The sequence below is a fragment of the Moschus berezovskii genome, chromosome 23, assembly GCF_049115385.1.
Source record: "Moschus berezovskii isolate FMDL1 chromosome 23, NW_MosBer_1.0, whole genome shotgun sequence".
NCBI classification, from domain to species: Eukaryota; Metazoa; Chordata; class Mammalia; order Artiodactyla; family Moschidae; genus Moschus; species Moschus berezovskii.
The window spans coordinates 31,880,783-31,905,674 of record NC_142482.1 but is presented as its reverse complement, the minus strand read 5'-3'; the positions used below and the strand labels follow the sequence as shown (position 1 = coordinate 31,905,674).

At 41.2% G+C, this 24,892-nt stretch overlaps 1 protein-coding gene across 1 annotated transcript in view; it reads left to right on the top strand.

Annotated features, from left to right (window-relative positions):
- CYP39A1 (cytochrome P450 family 39 subfamily A member 1) overlaps positions 1–24,892 on the top strand; it is an 88,128-nt gene that overhangs the window by 59,598 nt on the left and 3,638 nt on the right. The window contains exons 9-11 of the mRNA XM_055407080.2: positions 5,552–5,647; positions 6,503–6,591; positions 23,743–23,830. Of these exons, the coding sequence (XP_055263055.2) occupies positions 5,552–5,647; positions 6,503–6,591; positions 23,743–23,830 (273 nt within the window). The remainder of the gene's footprint in view (positions 1–5,551; positions 5,648–6,502; positions 6,592–23,742; positions 23,831–24,892) is intronic.

Here is a 24,892-nt window from a genome sequence, read left to right as displayed (position 1 = left end):
TTCCGAAATTCTTTTTGTGCTCTCTATTCAAGGTTTCATATTTAGTACCAAGTTAATCTGCAAGAATACCTAGGAAAGAACTAACCAAAAATAGTGTTGGAAAATATGAATAATTAAGGAATATTAGTTATATTCTCAAGGTATTAAAACATGTAGCAAAACTACAGTAATTAAAATGGCATGATACTGGCGTCAGACCTGATAGTCAGATCAATATAGCAGATTGGATAAGTAACAAAGACACAAGCTGTGCAGAATATGTAATACTGGATAGGCAAATCTTTGTAAGTCCCTGAAAAAGAATGAGGTTAATATATGGTTCGTGGCTCAGACGGTAAAGCGTATGCCTACAATGCGGGAGACCTGGGTTTCATCCCTGGGTCAGGAAGATCCCCTGGAGAAGGAATGGCAACCCACTCCAGTACTCTTGCCTGGAAAATCCCATGGATAGAGGAGCCTGGTGGGCTACAGTCCATAGGGTCGCAAAGAGCCGGGCACGGCTGAGCAACTTGTCAGTGTCAATTGGGATGATTGGCTAACAATGGGTATTTTTTTTTTTTAGCTTCTAGAATAACATTTCTCAGGCTTTTTGACCTTATGGCCCCTTTCTACTTTACAAAATTATTAAGAGCCTCAAAGAGCTTTTGTGTATATGAGTTATATCTATCAATATTCGCTGAATTGGAAAATAAAGCTGAGAAATTATTAAAATGTTTATCTAGATGTTGTTGTTCAGTCACCAAGTAATTCATTTTAAAAATAAGAAACCTAAGACATGTTAAAATACTAATGTGGTTTTATGAAACATGACTATATTTTTCAAAACACATAAAAAATAGAACAGCATCATTTCCAGTGTTTGCAAAGATATTGGAATTCCCATATATGTGTCTGCTGTCAGTGTGTTGTGATATATTGTTTTCTACTGATGGAAATGAAAAAAATTCAGCTTCCCACAGGCATGTAACCAAAAAAGGAAGGAGTATTTTATTAGCCTTTTTCAGATATCTTTGTGGCTATTCTTTGATTCTACACTAAAACTCAAGAGAGATACTTCTTTAAGTTTGTTGCAATCTGAAATTTTATCAATGAATTTTTTTTTGTACTTAGTTACATTAAAATCCATTGACCTGTCATGCTTCCTTGGTAGATCAGTCAGCAAAGATTCCACCTGCAATGCAGGAGACTGCTTACAAGGCAGGAGACCCAAGTTCAATACCTGAGTCGGTAAGATCCCCTGAAGAAGGAAATAGCAACCCACTCTAGTATTCTGGCTTGGAAAATTCCATGGACAGAGAAGCCTGGAGTCCATGGGGTTGTAAGAGTTGGACACCACTTAGCGACTGAACCACTTCCACCATCCTATACTTTGAATAAGTCTTTTATTCAGGAACGATATTTGATCTAGCTGATTCTCTGCAAAGGTCTCGGGACTCCCAGAAGACCTACCCCACCTTTGAAAGTCACTGTTGTGAAGAGAGGGCTTCCCTGATAGCTCAGTTGGTAAAGAATCTGCCTGCAATTCAGGAGACCCTGGTTTGATTCCTGGGTTGGGAAGAGTCACTGGAGAAGAGATAGGCTACCTAACTCCAGTATTCTTGGGCTTTCCTGGTGGCTCAGCTGGTAAAGAATCTGCCTGCTATGCGGGAGACCTGGGCTTGATCCCTGGGTTGGGAAGATCCCCTGGAGAAGAGAAAGGCTACCCACTCCAGTGTTCTGGCCTGGAGTTGTGTCCAAAGACTTGGACACAAGTGAGGAGTCACTTTCACTTCACTTCATATGAATATCATTGTGATGAGAAGAGAGCTTCTTAGGTTTAGGATTAATCAGTGAAACCACAATGCAGATGAACAGACTGTACCATATCAAAATTTAACATATCCTATTAAGTATAACCTAAATTAAATGTAACCCAAAAAATTAAGAATAAATATCAGTATAAGCACAATGCAAGTATAAATGATCGTAGCATTTAATGAATCACAGATCAATAAATAAAGCACTAATGTTACTTAGATTACTGAGAGTAAGACATGAGGACACAAATTTTATGGAAGAAAATAACTTAAATGAAAAATACTTAGCAAAGACATAAATTCTTGAACAGCAATCAAAAAGAACCTATTTAAAATGTCAGGTTAGCAGATAAGAGGGCAATTAAATTGATACTCTGATATATTGCGGTTAGAAACATATCTTGCTACAAAATTTGAGGGAACAGTTGAGGAATATGTATGAATAGCCTTCGATATTCAGAAGACACGGGGCATGTATATTCTCATGTCTTCTGGACATCTTTGTTAAAAGATTTTATATGGACAACGCTTTGTGAAAGAAGATACTTATGATAGCATTATTTGTGATAGAAATAATAGTAGAAAATGATTAGTTAAGTAGCCAAAGGAGAGAAAATTATTTTATATGAATATACAGTATAAAAATAATACTTATGCTGTAGTATCAAGTGAACAAAGTAAGAGTCAAAAATTATTCAATAGGAGACAGAAACAATAATATGTATATACTGGGTTCATTTATGCATTTGTAAATAACACATATCAGTATATATAAACAGTGGACTTCACAGGTGGCCCTCGTGCTAAAGAACGTGCCTGCCAATGCAGGAAACATGGGTTCCATCCCTGGGATGGAAAGATCTTCTGGAATAGGAAATGGCAACCCACTCCAGTATTCTTGCCTGGAAAATTCTGTGGACAGCGGAGCCTGACAGGCTGCAGACCATGAGGCCAGAGTTAGACAATGAGTGACTAAGCACACGCACACATGTAAACAATAAACTATATTTAAAAACAACAACAAAAACCTAAACTGCTGTTATTAACTAAAAGTACCGGAGGGGAGTCTAGCCGGATGATAACTGTCTTTTGTTGCCAGAACTCTGGTTGCTTTCTATTTTTTCTATTTTCCTGAATTTTCCCAAGTTTCTCGAGAGCAGTATTTTTATTATACAGAAGAATACACTTTTAATTTGTAAAGTACTTTTTTTTTTTTTAAGCAGCTCACACCAGCCAAGCTCCTGGCCAAGAGCTAGAGAGAAAGAGTGTGCTTTTTGGGGTGCAGACTCCTCTGAGAGATGCTTTGCCTTTACAGGACTCCTCTTTTCTTGAAGTAGGAAGTGAAGTCTGCATTCCTTGCACCACTTTAGGTGTTGACATCCTTCTTGATTTACAGCAGAGACTCCTTCTCTTTGCTCATCAAGAAAGCCCATCTCTGGACTAGCAGATGAAGTTCATCTGACCTCACGGCTTCCCTATGGGGTGGGCTGGTCAAGATTACTTTGGTTTACCTGACAATTATTGCAACACAGAGAAGTTGTGACTTCCACTTCCTCGTGATCTGTGCCCAGTCCTCTGTTTCGTCTCTCTCTTGATCTTTTTCTTCATCTGCCACGTTGCAAGGACAGGACCATTTGGACCGGACATGATGATGTCCATTTGCTCAGACGGTTCCTTTGACACACCCGTTTCTCACATCCTCCTCACTCACTGTGAGCATCATGACTTGTAGACACTGACTTCTGCAGCCCACAAAGCAGGCTGGTAGAGGAAGACTTCAAAAGGGGCCTCAGGAACAGCAGTCTTACTAGCAACAGGGAGGAGACTAGAAAGAAGCTCCTGTTCCTGCAGCAAACGCTAGGTGAATGGAGAGGGATAATGCAGACTCTGCTGCTTCAGGAAACATAATGTTTATCATCAGTTTCACAACCACCAACACCTCAAACGTGAAACAAACCCGGTAAGCACACAGCACTTGCTTTGTCCTGTGTCTTCCTAATCAGTTGTCTTTGACTTCTTTCTGCCCTAACTGTTGCTGCTAGAGTCAAACAGAGAATTCTCTGCCCCTTCCCTGACACTGTCATCAGCGCTCCCAATGACAGGATACCCGCTGCCCCTGTTCTCAGCGCTAATATGGCCAGTGTCCTGTCTCAGAGTTAGCCTTTTCTGCTGCAGAACCTCAGAATCCACTGTGATGTCCATCATCAAGGCCACATGCTGCAAACCCCAATGTGTGCGTGCGTGCTAAGTCACTGAATTCATGTCTGACTCTTTGCAACGCTATGGACTGTAACCCACTATTATCCCCTGTCCATGAGATTCTCCAGGCAAGAACACTGGACTGGGTTACCATGCCCTCCTCCAGACCCAGGGATCAAACCCATGTTTCCCATTGTCAGGCAGATTCTTTACCACCAGCTCCACCTGGGAAGCCCAATATCAAACATTAAAAGCTACATTAGAGTGTGTCTTAGTTGCTCAGTTGTGCCCGACTCTTTGCAACCCCAGGGACTGTAGCCCACAAGGCTCCTCTGTCCATGGGATTCTCCAGGCAAGTGTACTGGAGTGGGTTGCCATTCCCTTCTCCAGGGGATCTTCCTGACCCAGAGATCAAACCTGGGTCTCGTGCACTGCAGGTGGATTCCTTACCATCTGAGCCACCAGGGAAGATCTCACATTAGAGTAGACTTAAATATCAATAACCTCAGATATGCAGATGACACCACCCTTAAGACAGAAAGTGAAGAAGAACTAAAGAGCCTCTTGATGAAAGTGAAGAGGAGAGTGAAAAATTTGGCTTAAAGCTCAAGATTCAGAAAACTAAGATCATGGCATCTGGTCCCATCACTTCATGGCAAATAGATGGGAAAACAGTGGAAAGTGGCTGACTTTATTTTTGGGGGCTCCAAAATCACTGCAGATGGTGATTGCAGCCATGAAATTAAAAGATGCTTGCTCCTTGGAAGAAAAGCTATGACCAACCTAGACAGCATATTAAAAAGCAGAGGCATTACTTTGTCAACAAAGGTCTGTCTAGTCAAGGCTATGGTTTTTCCAGTGGTCATGTATGGATGTAAGAGTTGGACCATAAAGAAAGCTGAGCGCCGAAGAATTGATGCTTTTGAATTGTGGTGTTGGAGAAGACTCTTGAGAGTCCCTTGGACTGCAAAGAGATCCAACCAGTCCATCCTAAAGGAGATCAGTCCTGGATGTTTATTGGAAGGACTGATGCTGAAGCTGAAACTCCAGTACTTCTGCACCTGATGCAAAGAACTGACTCATTTGAAAAGACCCTGATGTTGAGAAAGATTGAAGGCGGGAGGAGAAGGGGACAACAGAGGATGAGATGGTTGGATGGCATCACTGACTCAATGGACATGGGTTTGGGTAGACTCCGGCAGTTGGTGATGGACAGGGAGGCCTGGCATGCTGTGGTTCATGGGGTCGCAAAGAGTCGGATACAACTGAGCGACTGAACTGAACTGAAACTAATAAATACTAAAAATTTCACATTTATCTACTATCTTTCCCCATGTAACCAAAGATATATGTATGTTTAACTAATCATCAGTATTAGAAATCAGTTATTGCCTACATTGGAAAATAGAAGTGAGCAATCCAGGAAAGAGATTGTCTTACCATCATACCATGGATATGTCCTCTCTCAAATTTGGTTGTAGGATGAATTTTAATGACCCAAGATCTCATTAAAGCAAACTTCAAAACATGACTTGGAACTGATTTTTCTGTTGTAGAATTACACTGTTCCTTCTGGTGACTTATTGATGTTGTCTCCATTTTGGCTACATCGAAATCCAAAGTATTTTCCTGAACCTGACCTGTTCAAGCCTGTAAGTTTTCTCTTTCCATGTACATTGTCCTTGGATTTCCTCTTTATGCTGAGAGTATGAATTCATAAATCAACTAGGGCTATTAGCATTAGGAAGTCATATTCCTCTCTAGTAACTAAAGCTATGAAGCACAGATTACATTTGTAATATAAGTGGTATAACATTTACAAATCAGAAAAATTTTTGGAATAAGCTTCACCAATTTTAAAAGAAATTTTTATCTGAAACGAGCAGGACATGGCAAAATAAATATGCTTGATTCTGATAGAAGCCTTATTTCATGTTCTTCAGGCAACTGCTTCTGTTATTGGTTTCCATGGAGTACAAAAAATAAAAATGAAGCAAATTAAATCTGTGTTCTGCTGTTTCTTAGAATTGAGGAATTACAGTGCAAAATAGAATTTTAAGAGGTCATTTAGTCCACTCTCTGCCTTTAGGTGAAACTGTCAAAAATGGCATCCAGATGTATTCATTCTACACACCAAGCTTTCTCCAACTGGGAGAGCTGTCGGTGTCTCCTTGCTAAATTTATTACCAAGGGCAATTTTATGTTTCAGCCTGAGGCCTTATTATAAATATTCTTCCTCTTCTGAGGTCAATTCTGTGGTTGATTTACATTATCATTTACATGTGCCACTTAACAAAATTTCTTTTTTAAACCTTTTTATTTATTAGTTCTCATTCCAAAAACATAATGGTGGCTGATATTAATAACAGGTTGGAAAAAATGACCAACAACCCTGCAACTTTATATGCAAGGATTAGCTGTACAAGATCATTTTTAGCTTAGAGAAATAAAGTTAAGCTTATTTATATAAGACTGATTTGGAAAAAAAAAATGCTTTCTTCCCACAGGAACGTTGGAAAAAGGCAAATTTAGAGAAGCATGCTTTCTTGGACTGCTTCATGGCATTTGGGAGTGGGAAGTACCAGTGTCCTGGAAGGTCAGTGTGACAGCTGGGTCACATTTATCCAGAAAGTCTGCAGAAAGATGAGGGCTCAGAGGGGGAAAGCTTTGGCTTAATCCCTCTTTTCTCTATTATCTAAACTAAAGGAAATCTAGGAGATCACATTCTCTTTGGTTGGCCCATCGTATTGTGTGATGTCTTTCTGGGAATGTCTGCAGTGGTTTCTGATAGAATTAAATATTACAGTTGCAGCTGCCAGATGAAAGCTGGGTTTGTGTTTCAAATGCTCAGCTTTCCTATAAGGATGATTTGAAGTGCTTTGACTTCTTTTTTAAAGATAAAGATAGTGTGCGTGTGTGCTCAGTCATGTCCAACCCTTTGCAACCCATGGACTGTAGCCCACTGGGTTCCTCTGTCCACGAATTTTTCCAGGCAAGAATTCTGGAGTAGGTTGCATTTCCTTCTCCAGGAGATCTTCCTGCCCCAGGGAATGAACTAATTCTCCTGCATCTTCTGTATTGGCAGGCAGATTCTTTACTACTGAGCCACCTGGGAAGCAAAGATAAAGACAGAAGTATCAGTATTTCTTGATATGTCCATAACAGTGTTATGATGGACATTTTCTGGGGTTACAGAACATCTTTAACTTGGAGCATCACAGCAACTTATTAGGTGGTTTTTGTTTATTGAATTCGTTTGGTTCTATAATAACCTGCCTTTGATGTCTTTTAGAGTTAAATTAATATGGTACCCAGGCTGACTGTTCAGTGTGATGCCCTGTTCTAGTGCAAGTTCAGTTCAGTTCAGTTCAGTTCAATCGCTCAGTCGTGTCCGACTCTCCGCGACCCCATGAATCACAGCACACCAGGCTTCCCTGTCCATCACCAACTCCCGGAGTACACTCAAACTCATGTCCACAGAGTCGGTGATGCCATCCAGCCATCTCATTCTCCGTCGTCCCCCTCTCCTCCCGCCCCCAACCTTTCCCAGCATCAGAGTCTTTTCCAGTGAGTCAACTCGTCGCATGAGGTGGCCAAAGTATTGCAGTTTCAGCTTTAGCATCAGTCCCTCCAATGAACACCCAGGATTGTTTATTTAAGAAGAAGCCTTTTTGAACATCTCACCTGTAGCAGGCCCTGTACTAAGCATTAGGAATAGAGCATGGAGAAAGATAGACATGGTCCCTGACCTTTTAAAACGTATAGCCGACATCGAATAAATACCATTTCCTCATTGGAGATGGTTCTGTTGGAGAAATGTAGATACATGTTTATAACAAAATCTCACTCAGTGAACATACAAATCGTTTAAAAATTCTATATTCAAAATATTGTAGTTTTTCACTTAAGGCACTCATCTTCATTGTTTGAATATAATTAAACCAATCCATATTTGTGATTATGACTTACTCAACAGCATCCATTCAACTCCTCCTTTGTTATATGTTTTATAATACCAACTTGCTTTTTGCTGTAGCTCAGTTGGTGAAGAATCTGCCTGCAATGCAGGAGACCCAGGTTTGATTCCTGGGTAGGGAAGATTCCCTGGAGAAGGGAATGGCAACCCACTCCAGTATCCTTGCCTGGAGAATCTCATGGACAGACGGGCCTGGAGGGCTAGAATCCATGGGGTCGCAAGAGCTGGACATGACTTAGCAACTAAACCACCACCACCACCACCAAAATGGTTATAATTAGCCTTGTCTTCCTAAATTGGTCAATCAGATTGAAGGGAGAGACAATTTTCTTCTTTGCATAGGAGAGAGGCCCCCTCTGTCCTCTCCCACTAGAGGTGAACAAGCAAGCAGGTAGCTCCAGTTGTTGCTAAGAGCAAGTTCAAGAGAAATAAGCTTTAGGATGGTGTGGAGTGTGTGGACACAGAGAAATATGGGAAAAGCCTGGTCCGTGAGATGTCACGTGTCACTGAATCATCAGTATTGAGGAGCTACTCTACTTACTCTTATGAGAGATAATAAATATTTTTATCTTTATAAATAATATATATTATATGTAATATATATGTGATAAATGTTCACTATTTTTTAAGGCAGTTTGAGTTGGAGGTTTCATTGGTTAGACCTGAAAGCATGATCACTTGCCCACCAAAGAAACTCCAAAGTTGAACATTATAATTGAGTGTCAGATACTGTAAGAGAATAGTATAACAAAGAAAAACAATAATAACGACAAAACTCCATGAAGCTCACCCTTCCTCTAATATTAGTTTTACTTTAGAAAAGCAGTTCTTAGACCAATAACATTTATTATTTTTGTCATCTACTAATATCAATGTTATAAGAGTAGGTCTTTTAAAAACATTAGCTAATGCTTTTTTTCAGTCCCTTTATATATATTGCTAGTTGTGCCTAAAGATTTTATCATAAGCATCTTTAAAATTGAGCAACGAGTAGTTTAAACCAAGGACTGAAATGCTTTGCCATGCAGCATATAATGTGGGCCAATGGTCAAGGATTAACTGATGACTATGGTTTCTAAGAGAGGCTATTACAATCTTACTGTGATATCTTTTGAGGCTGGCAGACATTTGCCTGAGTTTGATAGCAATGGGTCCAATAGTGGGGCCATCACATTTCAGCTCAATCAATAGTATATTATTTATTCAGAAACTGTTTTTCAATGCACTAAGCTCATACTGTATGTTCTGCAGTGGGTACTGCAGAAGCTTTGGGCAAGAGTAAGACATATTCTCAATCCTCAGGAGATGACATCTAGAGAAGGTGAGGAGAATATATCAAGTTCACAAATAACTGCAAGGAACAAAGGATGAGCGATGACCAAGCATCACGCTGTGGAGATTCAAGGGAGGGTGTATCTGATCTGGGTGATCTTAGACAGTTTTCTGGGGAGAAAATCCTTTGAAGAGTTAGATGCACTTCCGGACAGAGGAAGCTGTAAGCAAAGGGTCATTTGGTCAAGCGTATGTGGGTTAGGGGTTATGGTTTTACTATTACTGGGGCCAGTAGTGACTAGAAGACAGATTGAAAAGGTACATTGGTCCAATGATGTATTACAAAGATTTGGGTAGAGCAGACTCAAGTGGGGCATGTCTTAGGTTATAAGGTCATGCTAACATTCCATCTTAGAGACATGAAGTGGTCGAATCTATCAGATTTGGAAAATGATTAGAAATGGTGTTCAGCTGAGAGGGAGGATTTGAGGAGGATGGTGGCTTTGAATCTACGTGACTGGAAGAGATGATAGAAATAGAGAAATTAGGAACAGGGGCAGTTTGGGAGACAAGATGTTGGGTTTTCCTTCAAAAACTTTTGAGTGCAAAGTACAGCAAAATATATATCGTATAACCAAAATCTGTAGGCTGAATATGAATGTTGAATAAATATGACTTAATTTTAAAAAACCAACTTAGTTTATTTAGTTTTCTATTAAGTTCCTGTTTTTAATAGTCCATGATTTTTCTGTTATTATTTTAAACAGCCAACCCATAAAACATTAAAAAAAAAAAAAAAGCAAAAACCAGAAAATTGTTCATGAAGGCAAATGACTTCATTTGGACAGTGTGTGCCAAGAAAGATCTTTACACTACAAATGTAATCCCACAAAACCTTAGTATAATCCCTGGAAAAGGCACCCATTCTATTTTGTATGCCTCGAGCCAGTTTATTTTCTCATGTACCAAATACTCAGTGAGTCAGATAAATTTGCCTGTGGATTAGGTGATGATCAACGTTTGTCAAGAAAACACTGTGGCCTTGCAGCTGTCACCCCTTGGGGTTTAGGCCACCAAGCCAGAAGAGCCCCTCTCCCAAGTGAACACTGAGTAAGAACTTGATGCTGCCATCAGCCGCCAACCAAAAAGCAGAATGGAAGAACTAGAGTTCCTCCTTGAAAGACAGGAGTTCAGAAAATACACTTAGAGGGTGAATCCCTGGTGAGACACGTTTCTGCAGTGGAAGGGAATTTTTCCCAAATAAATCTCCTGCTGGAGAAGTCTAGCGATTTTGCAGAAAAACAAACAGGAGAAAACACGTGAACTTCTAGACTGTACCAGCCATAGTAGCATACAAAATGAAGAATGGACATTTTCCTATTGAACTGTTAATTTCGATGGAGGAGTAGGATGGGGGATTTCCAGTGTCAAGTGGGTGTCTCTGAGAGTAGATGATCTTAGCAGAAAGGGATGTGCCTGCCATACCCATCCCTTGGAATGCACATCAAAGCCAAAAGTCCTGTTTGCCCTTGGTGTCCATCCCTGCAAGAGGATCCCCGTGGACTGTGTCATTGTGCTAATTGATATGGGTTAAATTCCAGTGTAAAACAATAGCTCTGATCTTTGGCAAGATTACCACCCCCCCTTACAAAGGCATGCTTGGATAAGAAAAGGGTGTAATAAGAGGAAGGCTGCAGTACTTGAGACATGGAAATGAAGCATGGACTTCTGGGGAAGAGAAACTGTGATTTCTACTTTCTGTGTATATTTGGGTTTTTCATGTGTCCCAGGGCAGGCAGTGCTAGGTCACAAAGTCATGGACTTATCTTGAATTACTAATGAAAATCACATCACTATTGGAAAATTAATTCAAACATAGGTCCAGCTGATAGTAGATTAGATTCCTGGGTCGGGAAGTTCCCCTGGAGAAGGGATAGGCTACCCACTCCAGTATTCTTGGGCTTCTGTGGTGGCTCAGACAGTAAAGAATCCACCTGCAATGCAGGAGACCTGGGTTCGATCCCTGGTTTGGGAAGATCCCCTGGAGGAGGGCATGGCAACTCGCTCCAGTATTCTTGCCTGGAGAATCCCCATGGACAGAGGAGCCTGGGGCTACAGTTCATGGGGTTGCAAAGAGTCAGACACAACTGAGAGACTGAGCACATTGCTGTTATCTCTCGGACACCTAGTATTCATGTGATTATCCTTCATTCAATCAGTAGTCATCAATTGTATACTATATGTCTGGGTAGAGTTCCAGGAGTTACCTTGGAAAACAAAATAATGGACGAAGTCCCCTTTTTCAAGGAGCTTATAGTCTAACTCAAGACACCTCAAGACACTGGAGAGATTCAAAGACACATAGCATTCCTAAACTGCTTATAATACAGTTGGAGAGATGAGACATAGCAACATGAGAAACTTACTTAACAGCATAAGATGGCATAAGAGAAATGCCAGGTGATTCATCTATATCGTAAATGCCATAGGAGTTCAGAGGAAGGAGCATTGAAAAAGGCTTTGGGGACTAGATGAGAATAATCAAGAAACTGCACCAAAGAAAGCATACCTGCCTGAAAGGGAGTGGTATCAAACGCTGAGGGGAACAAAAAGCTAAGTGCTCCTAGGAATGTAATGTGCCTATATGTCAGTGGTAGCAAGGCAGCTCTGTATTTGGGGTTGGTGAAGCTCTGGTACAGTTGTTTCTATGTGTTTATTATATGAATGATAATGCAATTTGTGTGTGTGTGCGGGGGGACTTCCCTGATGGCTCAGTTGGTAAAGAACCCAGCTGCAATGCGGGAGGCCTGGGTTTGATCCCTGGGTTGGGAAAATCCCTGGAGAAGGGAAAGGCTACCCACTCTAGTATTCTGGAGAATTTCACGGACGGTGTAGTCCATGGGGTCGCAAACAGTCGGACATGACTGAGCGACTTTCACTTGAATGTAATTTTAATAATTGTGCCTTGTTCAGTACAATATCTTTGGGCAATCTTGAATTTGAGAAGTGCTATAAGTAGCTTTCCCCCTTTTCATGCTTAGAGGATGCTGTTGTTGTTCAATCACTCAGTCGTGTCTGACTCTTTGCAGCCCCATGAATTGCAGCAGGCCAGGCTTCCCTGTTCTTCACCATCTTCTGGAGCTTTCTCAAACTCATGTCCATTGAGTTGGTGATGCTGTCTAACCATCTTGGACTTCCCTGGTGGCTTAGAGGGTAAAGCGTCTGCCTGCAACATGGGAGACCTGGGTTCGATCCCTGGGTCAGGAAGATCCCCTGGAGAAGGAAATGGCAACCCACTCCAGTACTCTTGCCTGGAAAATCCCATGGATAGAGGAGCCTGGTAGGCCAGTCCATGGGGTTGCAAAGAGTCAGACATGACTGAGTGACTTCACTTTCTAACTGTCTCCTTCTCTGTCATCCCCTTCTCCTGCCTTTAATCTTTCCCAGCATCAGAAAGTGAAAGAAAGACCCAGCATCAGGGTCTTTTTCATTGAGTTGGCTCTTCACATTAGGTGGCCAAAATATTAGAGCTTCAGCTTCAGCATCAGTCCTTTCAGTGAATATTCAGGACTGATTTCCTTTAGGATTGACTGGTTTGATCTTCTTGCAGTCCAAGGGATTCTCAAGAGTCTTCTCCAACACCACAGTTCAAAAACATCAATTCTTCGGCGCTCAGCTTTCTTTATAGTCCAACTCTCACATCCATACATGACTGCTGAAAAAAAACATAGTTCTGACTAGGACCTTTGTTGGCAAAGTAATGTTTCTGCTTTTTAATATGCTGTTTAGGTTGGTCATAACTTTTCTTCCAAGGAGCAAGCCTCTTTTAATTTCATGGCTGCAGTCACCATCTGCAGTGATTTTGGAGCCCAAGAAAATAAAGTTTGTCACTGTTTTCATTGTTTCCCCATCTATTTGCCATGAAGTGATGGGACTGGATGCCATGATTTTAGTTTTTTTCTGAATGTTGAGTTTTAAGCCAACTTTTTCACTCTCCTCTTTCACTTTCATCAAGAGGCTTTTTAGTTGATCTTTGCTTTCTGGCGTAAGGGTGGTGTCATCTGCATATCAGAGGTTATTGATATTGCTCCTGGCAATCTCAATTCCCGCTTGTGCTTCATCCAGCCCAGAGTTTCTCATGATGTACTCTGCATATAAGTTAAATAAGCAGGGTGACAGTCTACAGCCTTGATGCTGATGTACTCCTTTCCCAATTTGGAACCAGTCCGTTGATCCATGTCTGGTTCTAACTGTTGCTTCTTAACCTCTTAGAGGATAGCCAATTGCTTTTGAGGAGTGGGGAACCCCAGTAGCTCTGGATTTCATGAGAAGTTGCAAGTTCAATTCATTCTAGGGAATTTGTTACATAAACAAATGCATCCTGTCCACTCCAGTTGGTAAATGGAACTGAATGAGCTGGATTTACTTATATGCTTGTTTCCGTTTTCACTGTGGCTGTGCATGTTTCCTGGAGGAGGTGCAGAAAGGGCCGGGAGTGGGAAGAGCGGATGTGGTTACCTGCAAGCCTGAGCGAGGCGGCCAGGTCCCTTATTAACTTCCAGCCACGCTTCTCTCTCCTTTCTGCTTTACTGAAGAGCACTGACTCAAAGGGGCACAGAAACCATTGGCGAAATTGCAGTCATTACTTCCCCAACCATTTCATTCTGACACTTCTATGCAGCTAAGATTTAAGTCTGTCAAGAACAGGAGCAGCAAACTCCAGAGTGATTTTTGATACTTAAGTCAAAGTGCTTCCAAAATAAAACATTCTCATGTGTTCATTTCTGCTCCAAAAATGCCAGCAAGGACCCTCTTTTCCTTTTGTTTACCAAACAGATTGCTGGCCCCTCCGTGATGCACTGAACACCTGCACAGGATTTGTATCTGTTGGAGAGAAAGAAAGGCCGCTTTGGGCTGGGTATCTCCCCATCACTTTTTTCCCCCCATGGGCTTTCTCCCCTCATTAAACTGAACTGCTGCTCTTTAATAAGTTAGGTCACTCTCTTGATCAGAAAGAAGTTTTAATTCCTAGGAAAAGAGAACTGGAATTAAAGCTATGCTATATCACAATATTGCCCATGGGTTATTTTTTTAATTAAACTTTTACTTTATATTGGCATATGCTTGATTTACAATGTTGTGTTAATTTCAGGCTTCAGCACAGTGGTTCAGTTATACTTAAATCCATTCTTTATCTCCCCATCATTGACTATTTCCTTCTCGCCTGCTAATTGCGCTAGTTTTCCTAGATTTTCTAGCTTCCTAGATTCATGGGATGCTGAGGTGCTTTTTCCACCCCCAGCTCTGTAGTGATGAAGCAATGTTCCCTAAACCGATCCCCACATCCCTTCCCTTTGCCCTGCCTCCCCTCCCATAGTGATCGATTTTAGTCTTGCCTTGTGTTTTAAGTGATACAGTTAACTACCAAGTGAAAGTTTCTATTGAGACTTCTGGATCAGAAATAATCATTCCCTGTAGGATGTGAATAAAGAAGCACTTGGCCCCAGAAACTGTCAGCACCTATTTTGAAACTCCAAAACCAGGATGGAGTTGGTGCCATAGAGCAGAGCCACAGAGGCTAACTGGCTCCATGGTTACGTCATTGAACTGTTGGAGTGATCTCTGCCTGAGACCAGCACCAGCTCTAGATTTTTTAGGTGCATAAAGTGATACAATCCCTTCCATACAGAAACCAGCCTGTTGTGGATATTCTGTCACTTGCAACCAAAAGCATCCTGTGAGTGAAAGTCACTCGGTCATGTCCGACTCTTTGCGACCCCATTGACCATACTGTCATCCAGTCCGTGGAATTCTCCAAGCCAGAATACTGGATTGGGTAGCCTTTCCTTTTTCCAGGGGATCTTTCCAACCCAGGGATTGAACCCAGGTCTCCCACATTGTAGGCAGATTCTCCCACATTGCAGCCACAAGAGAAGCTCCAAATGCATTCTAAGTAATCTATAATTTCCTTAAGAGCAAAAGCTTTCTTTCAAGATCTATTTAACTCCATGGCATATCATATTAACATGTACTAACCACTTTTCCTGTGGTCATGTATGGATGTGAGAGTTGGACTGTGAAGAAAGCTGATCGCCGAAGAATTGATGCTTTTGAACTGTGGTGTTGGAGAAGACTCTTGAGAGTCCCTTGTACAGCAGGGAGATCCAATCAGTCCATTCTAAGGGAGATCGATCCTGGGTGTTCGTTGGAAGGACTGATGCTAAAGCTGAAACTGCAATACTTTGGCCACCTCATGCGATGAGTTGACTCACTGGAAAAGACTCTGATGCTGGGAAAAGTTGGGGGCGGGAGGAGAAGGGAACGACAGAGAATGAGATGGCTGGATGGCATCACCAACTCTGTGGACATGAGTTTGAGTGAACTCCGGGAGTTGGTGATGGACAGGAGGCCTGGCGTGCTGTGATTCATGGGGTCGCGGAGAGTCGGACACGACTGAGCGACTGAACTGAACTGAACTGAACCACATGAGTTAGTAGCTTTCTAAATAGCTTGGACTTCTTAGGGGATTGAGTTTCATTTAAGGTGGGTATATCACTAAAGAAAACAAAAACAAATGTCACTTCTTAATTTTTTCCTGGAGGGTCTGGAATTTAAACTATAGCACAAGATCATTTCTATTTGGTGAGTAGTTAATCTTCATGAAGTCAGTAGTATTCCTTCGTCCTTTCGTTGAATAAGAAAGTTTAGAAAGAGGTATCAAATGTCTAACTCACAGTTCCTACATATAAGAGTTTTTCTTCTAGCAGGATCACTGTTAAAATAATCCTGGCTGCAGCTCTGAAAACCAGTGGCCTCAGAGACTGTACTCCCACTAGGATCTGATTTTCATCTCCCCAATGAAATATAAAACAGTGTCTCAAGTCAGGAAGCTCTGAGGTTCTCTGCTTTCTCTCCTCCTTTCCTCCATTTAAATATGTCCCATTCCCTTCTTTTCTGTTTTTCATGTTTTCTTCTTTTCCTTCACTTCCAGTTTACCCTAATCCGATTCTTCTCATTTTATTCTGGATTTATTTCGCCTTATTTAATATCACCATCTGTCTGCTCACTCTTCCAGATTTTGCCCACGCCATCATTCCCAATCAAAAGTTTGGTACCCCAGGCATAATGTTTCCTGTGTAGCTGAGGTATGCTTGGTCATTTTAATTTTATGTGCTAAAACTAAAAGATTTGATAAACTACATTTTTTTTAAAAAATTTATTTATTTATTTTAATTGGAGGCTAATTACTTGGACACGACTGAGCGACTGAACTGAACTGAACTGAATTACTTTACAGGATTGTAGTGGGTTTTGCCATACATTGACATGAATCAGCCACGGGCGCACACGTGTTCTCCATCCAGAACCCCCGTCCTACCTCCCTTCCCAACCCGTCCCCCAGGGTAAACTACAGCTTTTAACATATTTTCCCCTTTCTGCTTGATCATGTTCATCTGATAATGATTCTAAAAAATGATCCCCATACCACTAGTAACAACGTTACGTGGAAACTTGTAAAAAGTGAAAATTGGGTGGCCCATCCCCAGATCTACTAAGTCAGAAACATGGCGGGGGGTGTCCATGTGACGTGGGTTTGAACAAGTCTTCCATGTGATTCCGATGCATCCTGAAGTGTGAGAAACCTTGGTCTAGATAATTTTGCCTCCTGTCACCAAATGGTTTTCATTTTCCTGTAAGATTTCTTAGAGGGAATGAGGGTGTGGGAAAAGTACTTCCCCTTTAACTTGACCAGCCCTGCTTCAATGAAGGATGCCTGTGAAAGTATGTCTGTATGCTGCCTTCTCTGAATTCCAGGGCAAGATCATTCTATTTTCATAAGCTGCAGCTGGTAGCAACTTGGAATATACTTCAGAGCCCCTGCTCCTGGCAACAGTGGCAGTTTTCCAGCCCATGCTGGCACTGCCCACAGTGACTTCTAGTAGGAAAAAAAGAGAGATTTTCTTTTAAAAAGGAAGAGAGGGATTCAGTCTCAAAATCAAGACATCTAAAATGAAAATCATGGGTTACTGCTAACCCTAGCGTTCCCTCTGGACTCCTTGTTCCTCTTCTCTGTATCGCTGATCTCCTAGACACTCGGCTCCTAGAGTCACCCTTTACCGCTCCCTCTTTTCAGTCTGCTGCGTCCACTCCCACCTCCTAACCTAGGCCGTCTTGTCCCAGGAGATGTCATGGTTTTCTTCTCCTCCTCCCCCATTATCTCTTCTTGCAATCTGTCTTACCCAGCACATGCAGATGACTTTTCCTTAAATAATCAGCTCTAAGTTGTTACTTTCTTGTTAAAACTGGGCATCACTGCCTACTGGCCAAACCCATCAGCCTAGAACGCCAGACTCTTCAGAATCTGACACAGATACTTCTTTCTGAACGTCTAGGAGCGCCCACTCTAGACAGTCTACCAGTTGTCCCCTGACGACTGTACCCACTCCTCTTCTGACTTCTGTTCTCTCCTGGGTCTGGAATGCCCCACGCAACTTGTCTATTTGTCAAAGCCTGTCCTTCTCTCCAGGACTAGCTCACGCATCACCTCCATCAGGAGTTGATCACTCCAGGCCACAGTGCTCGCTGCAGTCCCCAGATCCCCATAGCCCTTGTCTCCACCTTTATTTGTTACCTTTCCCATCTCTCCGTGTGCGTTACTAGTGTGATCGTTGAGTCTGGGTTTCGTAGGGCTCTGTGTGCTCAATGTTTGTGTAGGTCTCCTTGAGCATTTATTTACAAGTGGGGAAAACACGCAAGTACTCAGTATTTAAGGAATTTTCAACATGTTTATATTTTAATGAGCTTTATTTGTAGATGTGTAATGTGGTTCTTGCAAGTGTAAAAAATAAATCTGTTATAAATAATATGCCTCATTACTTTCACTGTTTTGACATTAGAAGTATTAAGAAAACATTCCTAGCATGAGCATAGCTCAACTTCCTTCTGAAGAGCTTTTGTAAAAATATGGATTTATGAAGCTCTCTTTCTTTGGAGTAAAAACCTTTAATGTCATAGGCATCGAAACAAAATTCGGTAACAGGGTAAAGGCTTGTAAACACAAATTGCTTTTTGCCATTTCAAAAAAAATTGACTTCATTTAGTGAATAACTGAGGTAGTAATTCTGCTAGAATATCCAAATACTTGGAGAAAAGAGTTTTAGCACATATCATTTTATTACCTATTTTATTAACTCATCTTTTTCTTTAAAATATCAGAATGTTTAGAAATTATAGCAAATATGATATCAATATTTATACTATTTCAATACCTAATGCTAATTTAATAACTGAACTAGCTTACCCTCAATAATAAAAGAAGAAAAATTTTAAAGCCTCAGTAATGCTCACAGTATCAGTTGGTGAAAAACCTAAATTATAGTTTTACCCTAAGGAAATTTAGTTTTATGATTTTTAAGAATGTCACAGAGACTAAAATTAGTTCAGGAAATGCTTACGGGTTCAGTGGAAACCTATCTTAATGAACTAATAAACATTAGTTCTATTTCTAATCAAAATATCCATAGTGTTTCTAAAATAGTCCAATTTGTGCTCTTAAATAGCATATGAACTATTTCTTGTTTACATATTTGCATAATAGAGGAAGTATTCGTGGAGGGCCTCTTATGTGTGATAATGTTTAAAGAGCCTCCATTTTCACATAGAAGTATCACTTTTCAGTATAGTTTATTCACCAGGTCTGTTATACTTTCAGGGTCAAAGGACCCAGCACCAGCACCTGACACATTCACGTCCCTCGGCAGGCCTGTTCCTCAGTTCCTCCTGTTCTTCTGGCTCCATCTCTCATCACCGTACCTTCTGCAGGGATCTGAGGGCCTTCTTCCCTGCAGCAGCCCCCCCTCCCCATCAAATAGTCCACAGTCTTTATTATCACAGTGCGTCTCCTCCAGGGACTGGAGAGGAGGGGTACCAGACACTCTTTCCCCATGGGGCTGAGTTCAGAGGAGTGCTTCGGTCACAGCAAGCTAAACTTAGAAAGGGGCTAAAAACAGACTTCTAAGAAAATGGGATTTGTTTGGATAAAGGAGAACCTATAAAACTTTTATAATTCACAAATGCAGAATTAACGAGCATTTTTTCTAGTGCTGCTGGGCAGCTGCTAAAGATCGAGGAGTCACTGCTTATTCTGCTGAATGCAAACTGTCAGTGTAGTGATTGTTATCGAAGTCACTTCTAGAGAGGGAGCTGAGGACTGAGAAGAATTGGCTGTTTTATGTGAGCAGGAACTTTAATGTTTCTTTTCACACCTGGGTACTCATTGCCATGGGCTTCCTAGGTGGCTCAGTGGTAAAGAATCCACGTGCCAATGCAGGAGCTACTGGAGACACGGGTTCAATCCCTGGGTCCGGAAGATCCCCCAGAGGAGGAAATGGCAGCTCCACTCCAGTATCCTTGCCTGGAAAATTCCATGGACAGAGGAGCCTCGCAGGCTGAAGTGTCTTAAAGAGTTTGACATGACTGAGCAACTGAGCACGCCTGCAAGTGCTCATTGTCAACCTTTCCCATTAGGTCTGAAGGAGCTCAGGCCTCCCTGAAATGCTTTCTTCACTGGACTTCAAAGATAATCACTCTTTTCATTATCCTACTCCTCTGGCTACCTCTTAGATTCCTTTGCTGGTCCTCCTCACTTTTCTAACCTCTAAATTTTGGACTGCCCACAGCTGTCTCCTCGCATTTCTTATTTTTTTTTTTTTTTTTTGTTTAACCTATCCCCTACATGACTTCATCCTATGCCTTGGCTTTATATAATTGTCTGAATAGTGATGACTATTTATATCTCTGTACCTCCCTCCCTGACTGGATCCCCCCAAACACCAGGCTCATCCCTAGTCGTCACTCAACATCCCCACTGGATGTCTCCAAGGCACTGGTCAATAGCAAGCTGCACTGAACAGGTCCAGAAGTGAGCTCTGAATGACAACTCCTCAACCTGCTCCTCCTTCAGCTTTCCCCATTGCTGTACCCTTGTATTTCCTCAGGCCAAAAACTTGGAATCCCCCTTGACTCCTTTATTAAGTCTTTCACGTCTGTCATGCAAACCATCAGCCTATCCTGCAAAGTATATCCAGATACTAACCATGACTCATTACTATTTCCATCATCCTGGTCCATTCAGGCCCAAGTTTTCCGTTGCCTGGAAGATTATAATTGTTTCCAAATCAGTCTTCTTCCATCACCTTATATTTTATTCTCAAAGTAGCAGCCAGAATGATTTTTTAAAAACTTAAGTCAAATTTGTTCAAAACTGTCTAATGGCTTTTTGTCACACAGAAATGAAGTATTTAGTATGCCCACAAAGTTAAGATGATAATCAGTCATTCTGCAGAGAATCTGAAGAATAAATAGTTGGATATATCTCTTTCTAAAAAAACCATAATGCAAAGTATTTATTATTGATAGTTACATGCATTAATAATCAACAACAATTAAACACCACTACAGTTTCCAAACAGTGTTTGTGATTCATGCTATCTTCTTCATTTAAGAGTTATACATTATGGATGTATTTTAAGGGAAGAAAATATGGTGTGTCCATAATGGGCTGCTCATGTCCCAAGGACAAACATCATGGCCAGAAATGGACAATCTGATTTGTTAGAAGCTTAACAAAAAATTGTGAGGAATTCTGAACCTCCATATTAGCAAAATTGCTTTTTCTTGGAATTGCTACTTAATTTGATCCAAATCAGTAAAGACTGAATTGTTCTATTTCATAGACATTGACACTCCATTGAAATGAATTATCGTTACCATTTCTAAGCTGTTGTTGTTCGGCCTCTAAGTCATGTCTGACTCTTTGCAGCCCCATGGACTGTGGCACACCAGGCTCATAGGTAGAATTAAATTTACATCACAAATATTTATGAAGAACTGATGTATCCAGGTATGATCTAACAATACCTGGAGCACTCCAGATTTCATTTGAAATGGAAATATAGGCAAGATGTTTTAAGAATACCAGTGGGAAATAAATCTAATTATCTGATACAAATAGCATATCGTTAATATTCATTCATCCACTCATGCAATCAGCAAACATTGAGGATTCAATGATAAATAAGACCTGCTTCCTGTTTTTGTGAAGGTTGTAGTCTATAAAGGGAGACAGACGTGAAGATTAAGTGTAATAGGGTGGGATTGTAGGATAATGGTGTTAATTGAGGGATGTTAAAAGTGCCACAGAAACAGAAAAAGATGGAAAGATAAGGAAATTGAATCTGCTTTATGGAGGCGTCTCCTTCCATCATCGTTCATTTTATCAGTCAACACTAGATACTAGCAGAGTCCTATGCCCTGTGCTAAGGCCCAACAATATAATCCCAGGAGAGAGATACTAATAAACAATCACAATTCAGTGCAGTAGATGCAGTGGCTAAAGTGTGCCCAGGGAGCCATAGAATGGGCAGGAAGGGCACCTCAGCCCAGGAGCAAGCAGTCGGGGAATGCTTCCAGAGGAAACTGAGCCTCAGGGAAGAGAAGGGCTTGCAAAAGATGGCATTGCCATTCAGAGAACCTGAAGTATACAGTGTGGCAAGAGCATGGATTTTAAGAAGGAGCTATGGGGGAGAGGAGGCTGGAGAAATTGGTAGAAGACAGGTCTTCAATGGCTGGCAGTGTTTCCTGTGGCATATAGAAGGAAATAAGAAGCAATGACAAATGGAATGGGCTTCCCTGGTAGCTCAGCTGGTAAAGAATCTGCCTGCAAGGCAAGAGACCCCGGTTCAATTCCTGGGTCAGGAAGATTCCCTGGAGAAGGGATAAGCTATCTACTCCAGTATTCTCGGGCATCCCTGGTGGCTCAGATGGTAAAGAATCTGCCTGCAGTGTGGGAGACCTGGGTTTGATCCCTGAGTTGGGAAGATCTCCTGGAGAAGATTCTATTCTAGTGTTCTTGCCTGGAGACTTTCCATGGACAGAGGAGCCTGGCAGGCTGCAGTCCATGGCCTTGCAGATAGTCGGACATGACCGAGTGACTAAGTACATGTGTGTAAAATGAGGAAATGGCAATAAATTTCTGTTTTAGAAAGTTCGCTTCAGTAGTAGGGAAAAGTAGAGAAAAGTGGTCCTGAAAGCCCAGGTGATTCAGGAATCCAGGACATCAGTAAATGGTGAAGACCTACAGTGGGAGCAGTGGAGGGACTAGAGTTAAGGGGATAAGGAGAAGGACTGGGGAAGCGTTAGGAAGATAAAACAGAAACCTCGGTGCCCAGCTGTACAGGAAGGGTAATGGAGAGTCTTGTTTCTACAATGGCATACAGTTTTCTGATGTCGAACTAATACTTATTAGGGGTCATTCCCTCTAAAATGGTCTGCCTCCCCTGAGGAGAACTCAAAGCAACCCACTGGGAATTCCAGGAAAAGTGGCAGAATTCCATTTACACTTTTCTCAGTTTTTAAATTTCTATATTTCTGTGTATACAAAGTCGACAGTAAACTAGTACAATGGTATGTATATACAATTTAAAAAAAAAAAAAATTTGTTTGGCTGTGGTAGGCCTTAGTTGCAGCATGTGGGATGTAGTTCCCTGACCAGGGTTGGAACCTGGGCCACCTGCATGGGGAGCGCAGAGGTACTTCCCTGGTCAGGGAAGTACCTATAATTTATAAATAAATGAGCCTTCATATGTTGTAGGGTATGCGCAGTATTTTCTTATCAGAGATGTATGATCAAAAAGCTTGGAGCCTGAGTGCAGGATTATAGTAGAGAAAAAAATTGGCAGTTATGGGAAATTTAAAGTGCCTCCAGAACATCTAGGCAGTAATTCCTACAGGATTGTCCTATGGAACTTTCTGTGATCATAAAAAAGTTCTAAATATGAGTTGTTCGATATGGTGGACAGTAACTACTTATGGCCATTAAGCACTTGAAGTGTGGTTCATGCCACTAAGGAGCTGAAATTTTTAATTTTGATAAATTTAAATTTATCTAAATAGCCTCATGTAGCTAATAGCTACCATATTGGAAAGGACAAATCTAAAACTTAGAGGAGAGACCTGGAATCTCATTCATTAAATGCTTCCACTGGCTAAGCATTTTATATACATTTAAAAACACTGCAATCATCCCAACTTCCGTATGGAGTAGACAGTATTAGAAAATAAGAGTTAAGTTTTTTCTTTACTCTGTCCTCTTAATAGTGAAGGTTTATATTGCAAGGAAGAGCACATTTGCTCTGAAATATGTGTAGTTATAGATATTCTTCAATGTTAGTCACTCAGTCATGTCTGACTCTTTGTGACCCCATGGACTGTAGCCCACCAGGCTCCTCTGTCCATGGGATTCTCCAAGCAAGACTACTGGAGTGGGTTGCCATGACCTTCTCCAGGGGATCTTCCCAACCCAGGGATCAAATCTGGGTCTTCTGCATTGGAGGCGGATTCTTTACCATTTAAGCCATCAGGGAAGCCCATATTCTTTACTGGAAGATATATATACATCTTTCAATACCAAGCACCAATTTTATTTTCTTTTTCTTTCAGGTGGCTGGCTCTGTTGGAGATTCAAATATGTATTATTTTAATATTTTATTATTATGACTGTAGTCTTCTGGACCCATTGCCAAAACAGGTAAATCTTTTCAGAATTTTGAATAGCATGACTTTCAAATTTGAGATAAAGTCTAACTCGTTCGTTTTAATTACTGGGTATGAGCTAACTGACCTCCTCACTTAGGCTCATCTTAACAGTTTGTTTCTGCAGACTGAGAAATATTCCCTTAATTCTAAGTTAATTCTGTGTTCCCCATTATCACAAGGCCAGGACCTAATAGTAGTGTTTTCACCACTTATTTGTTAGGAGCTCCTCAATGAATTATCAATTTTGACCTTTTTATCTGGGTAAAATAAACATGGCATTGATGTCAGGCTTGTTTTCCTAGAAAAACATGTCTGTGTGTCTAAAAGTGAGCCATGAGCCACGAGTCATAGCCCTTAGTCCAGTTGGAAGCGATGACATAGAAGGAAATTAACCCGACAGTAGAAACAGTGAACCGCAATGTAAAGACCATGACCTTTCCCCACCTCTGATCACTGGCTCTCTCAATCATTTAACTCCTTTGTGTTTCTGTAGTTCTGTTCTCTTAAACCAATGGCCCTCAAACTGGTGTGAGCATCAGAATTAGCTGAGATGGAGGAGGCTTGTTAGAACACAGAATCCTTGACCCTAGCCCTAGAGCTCCTGATGAGTAGATCCGGCAAAGGGCTTGAGAATTTGTATTTCTGATAAGTTCTGGGAGCTGCTGCCACCACACTTTGAGGACCACTGTCCAAGGAAACGGGGAAGTCCAATTTAATTCCAGGTGTTTGGATGTCCCTTTGAAAACTCTGGATAAAAGGTGTTATTTAATTTAAACTGAGGCTGAAGCTCAGAAATTAAGGATTGCACTCTCAGGGCTATTCACATAGCATTTTGTGTTATGATTTACTCTTGATATACTAAGGGCTAATATATGGAGAGATAAATAAAACTCCTGGGTGACATTTCAACAGAAATTCTGTAACTGCATAAATGACACTGAAAATATTATATTGCTCACAAATATGCACATTTCAGCACTTGGCCTCGATTTCGTTTGCACTTCTATTTTGAGTACAAGCAACAGTGATAAAGAGCTCTCAAAATTCAATGATG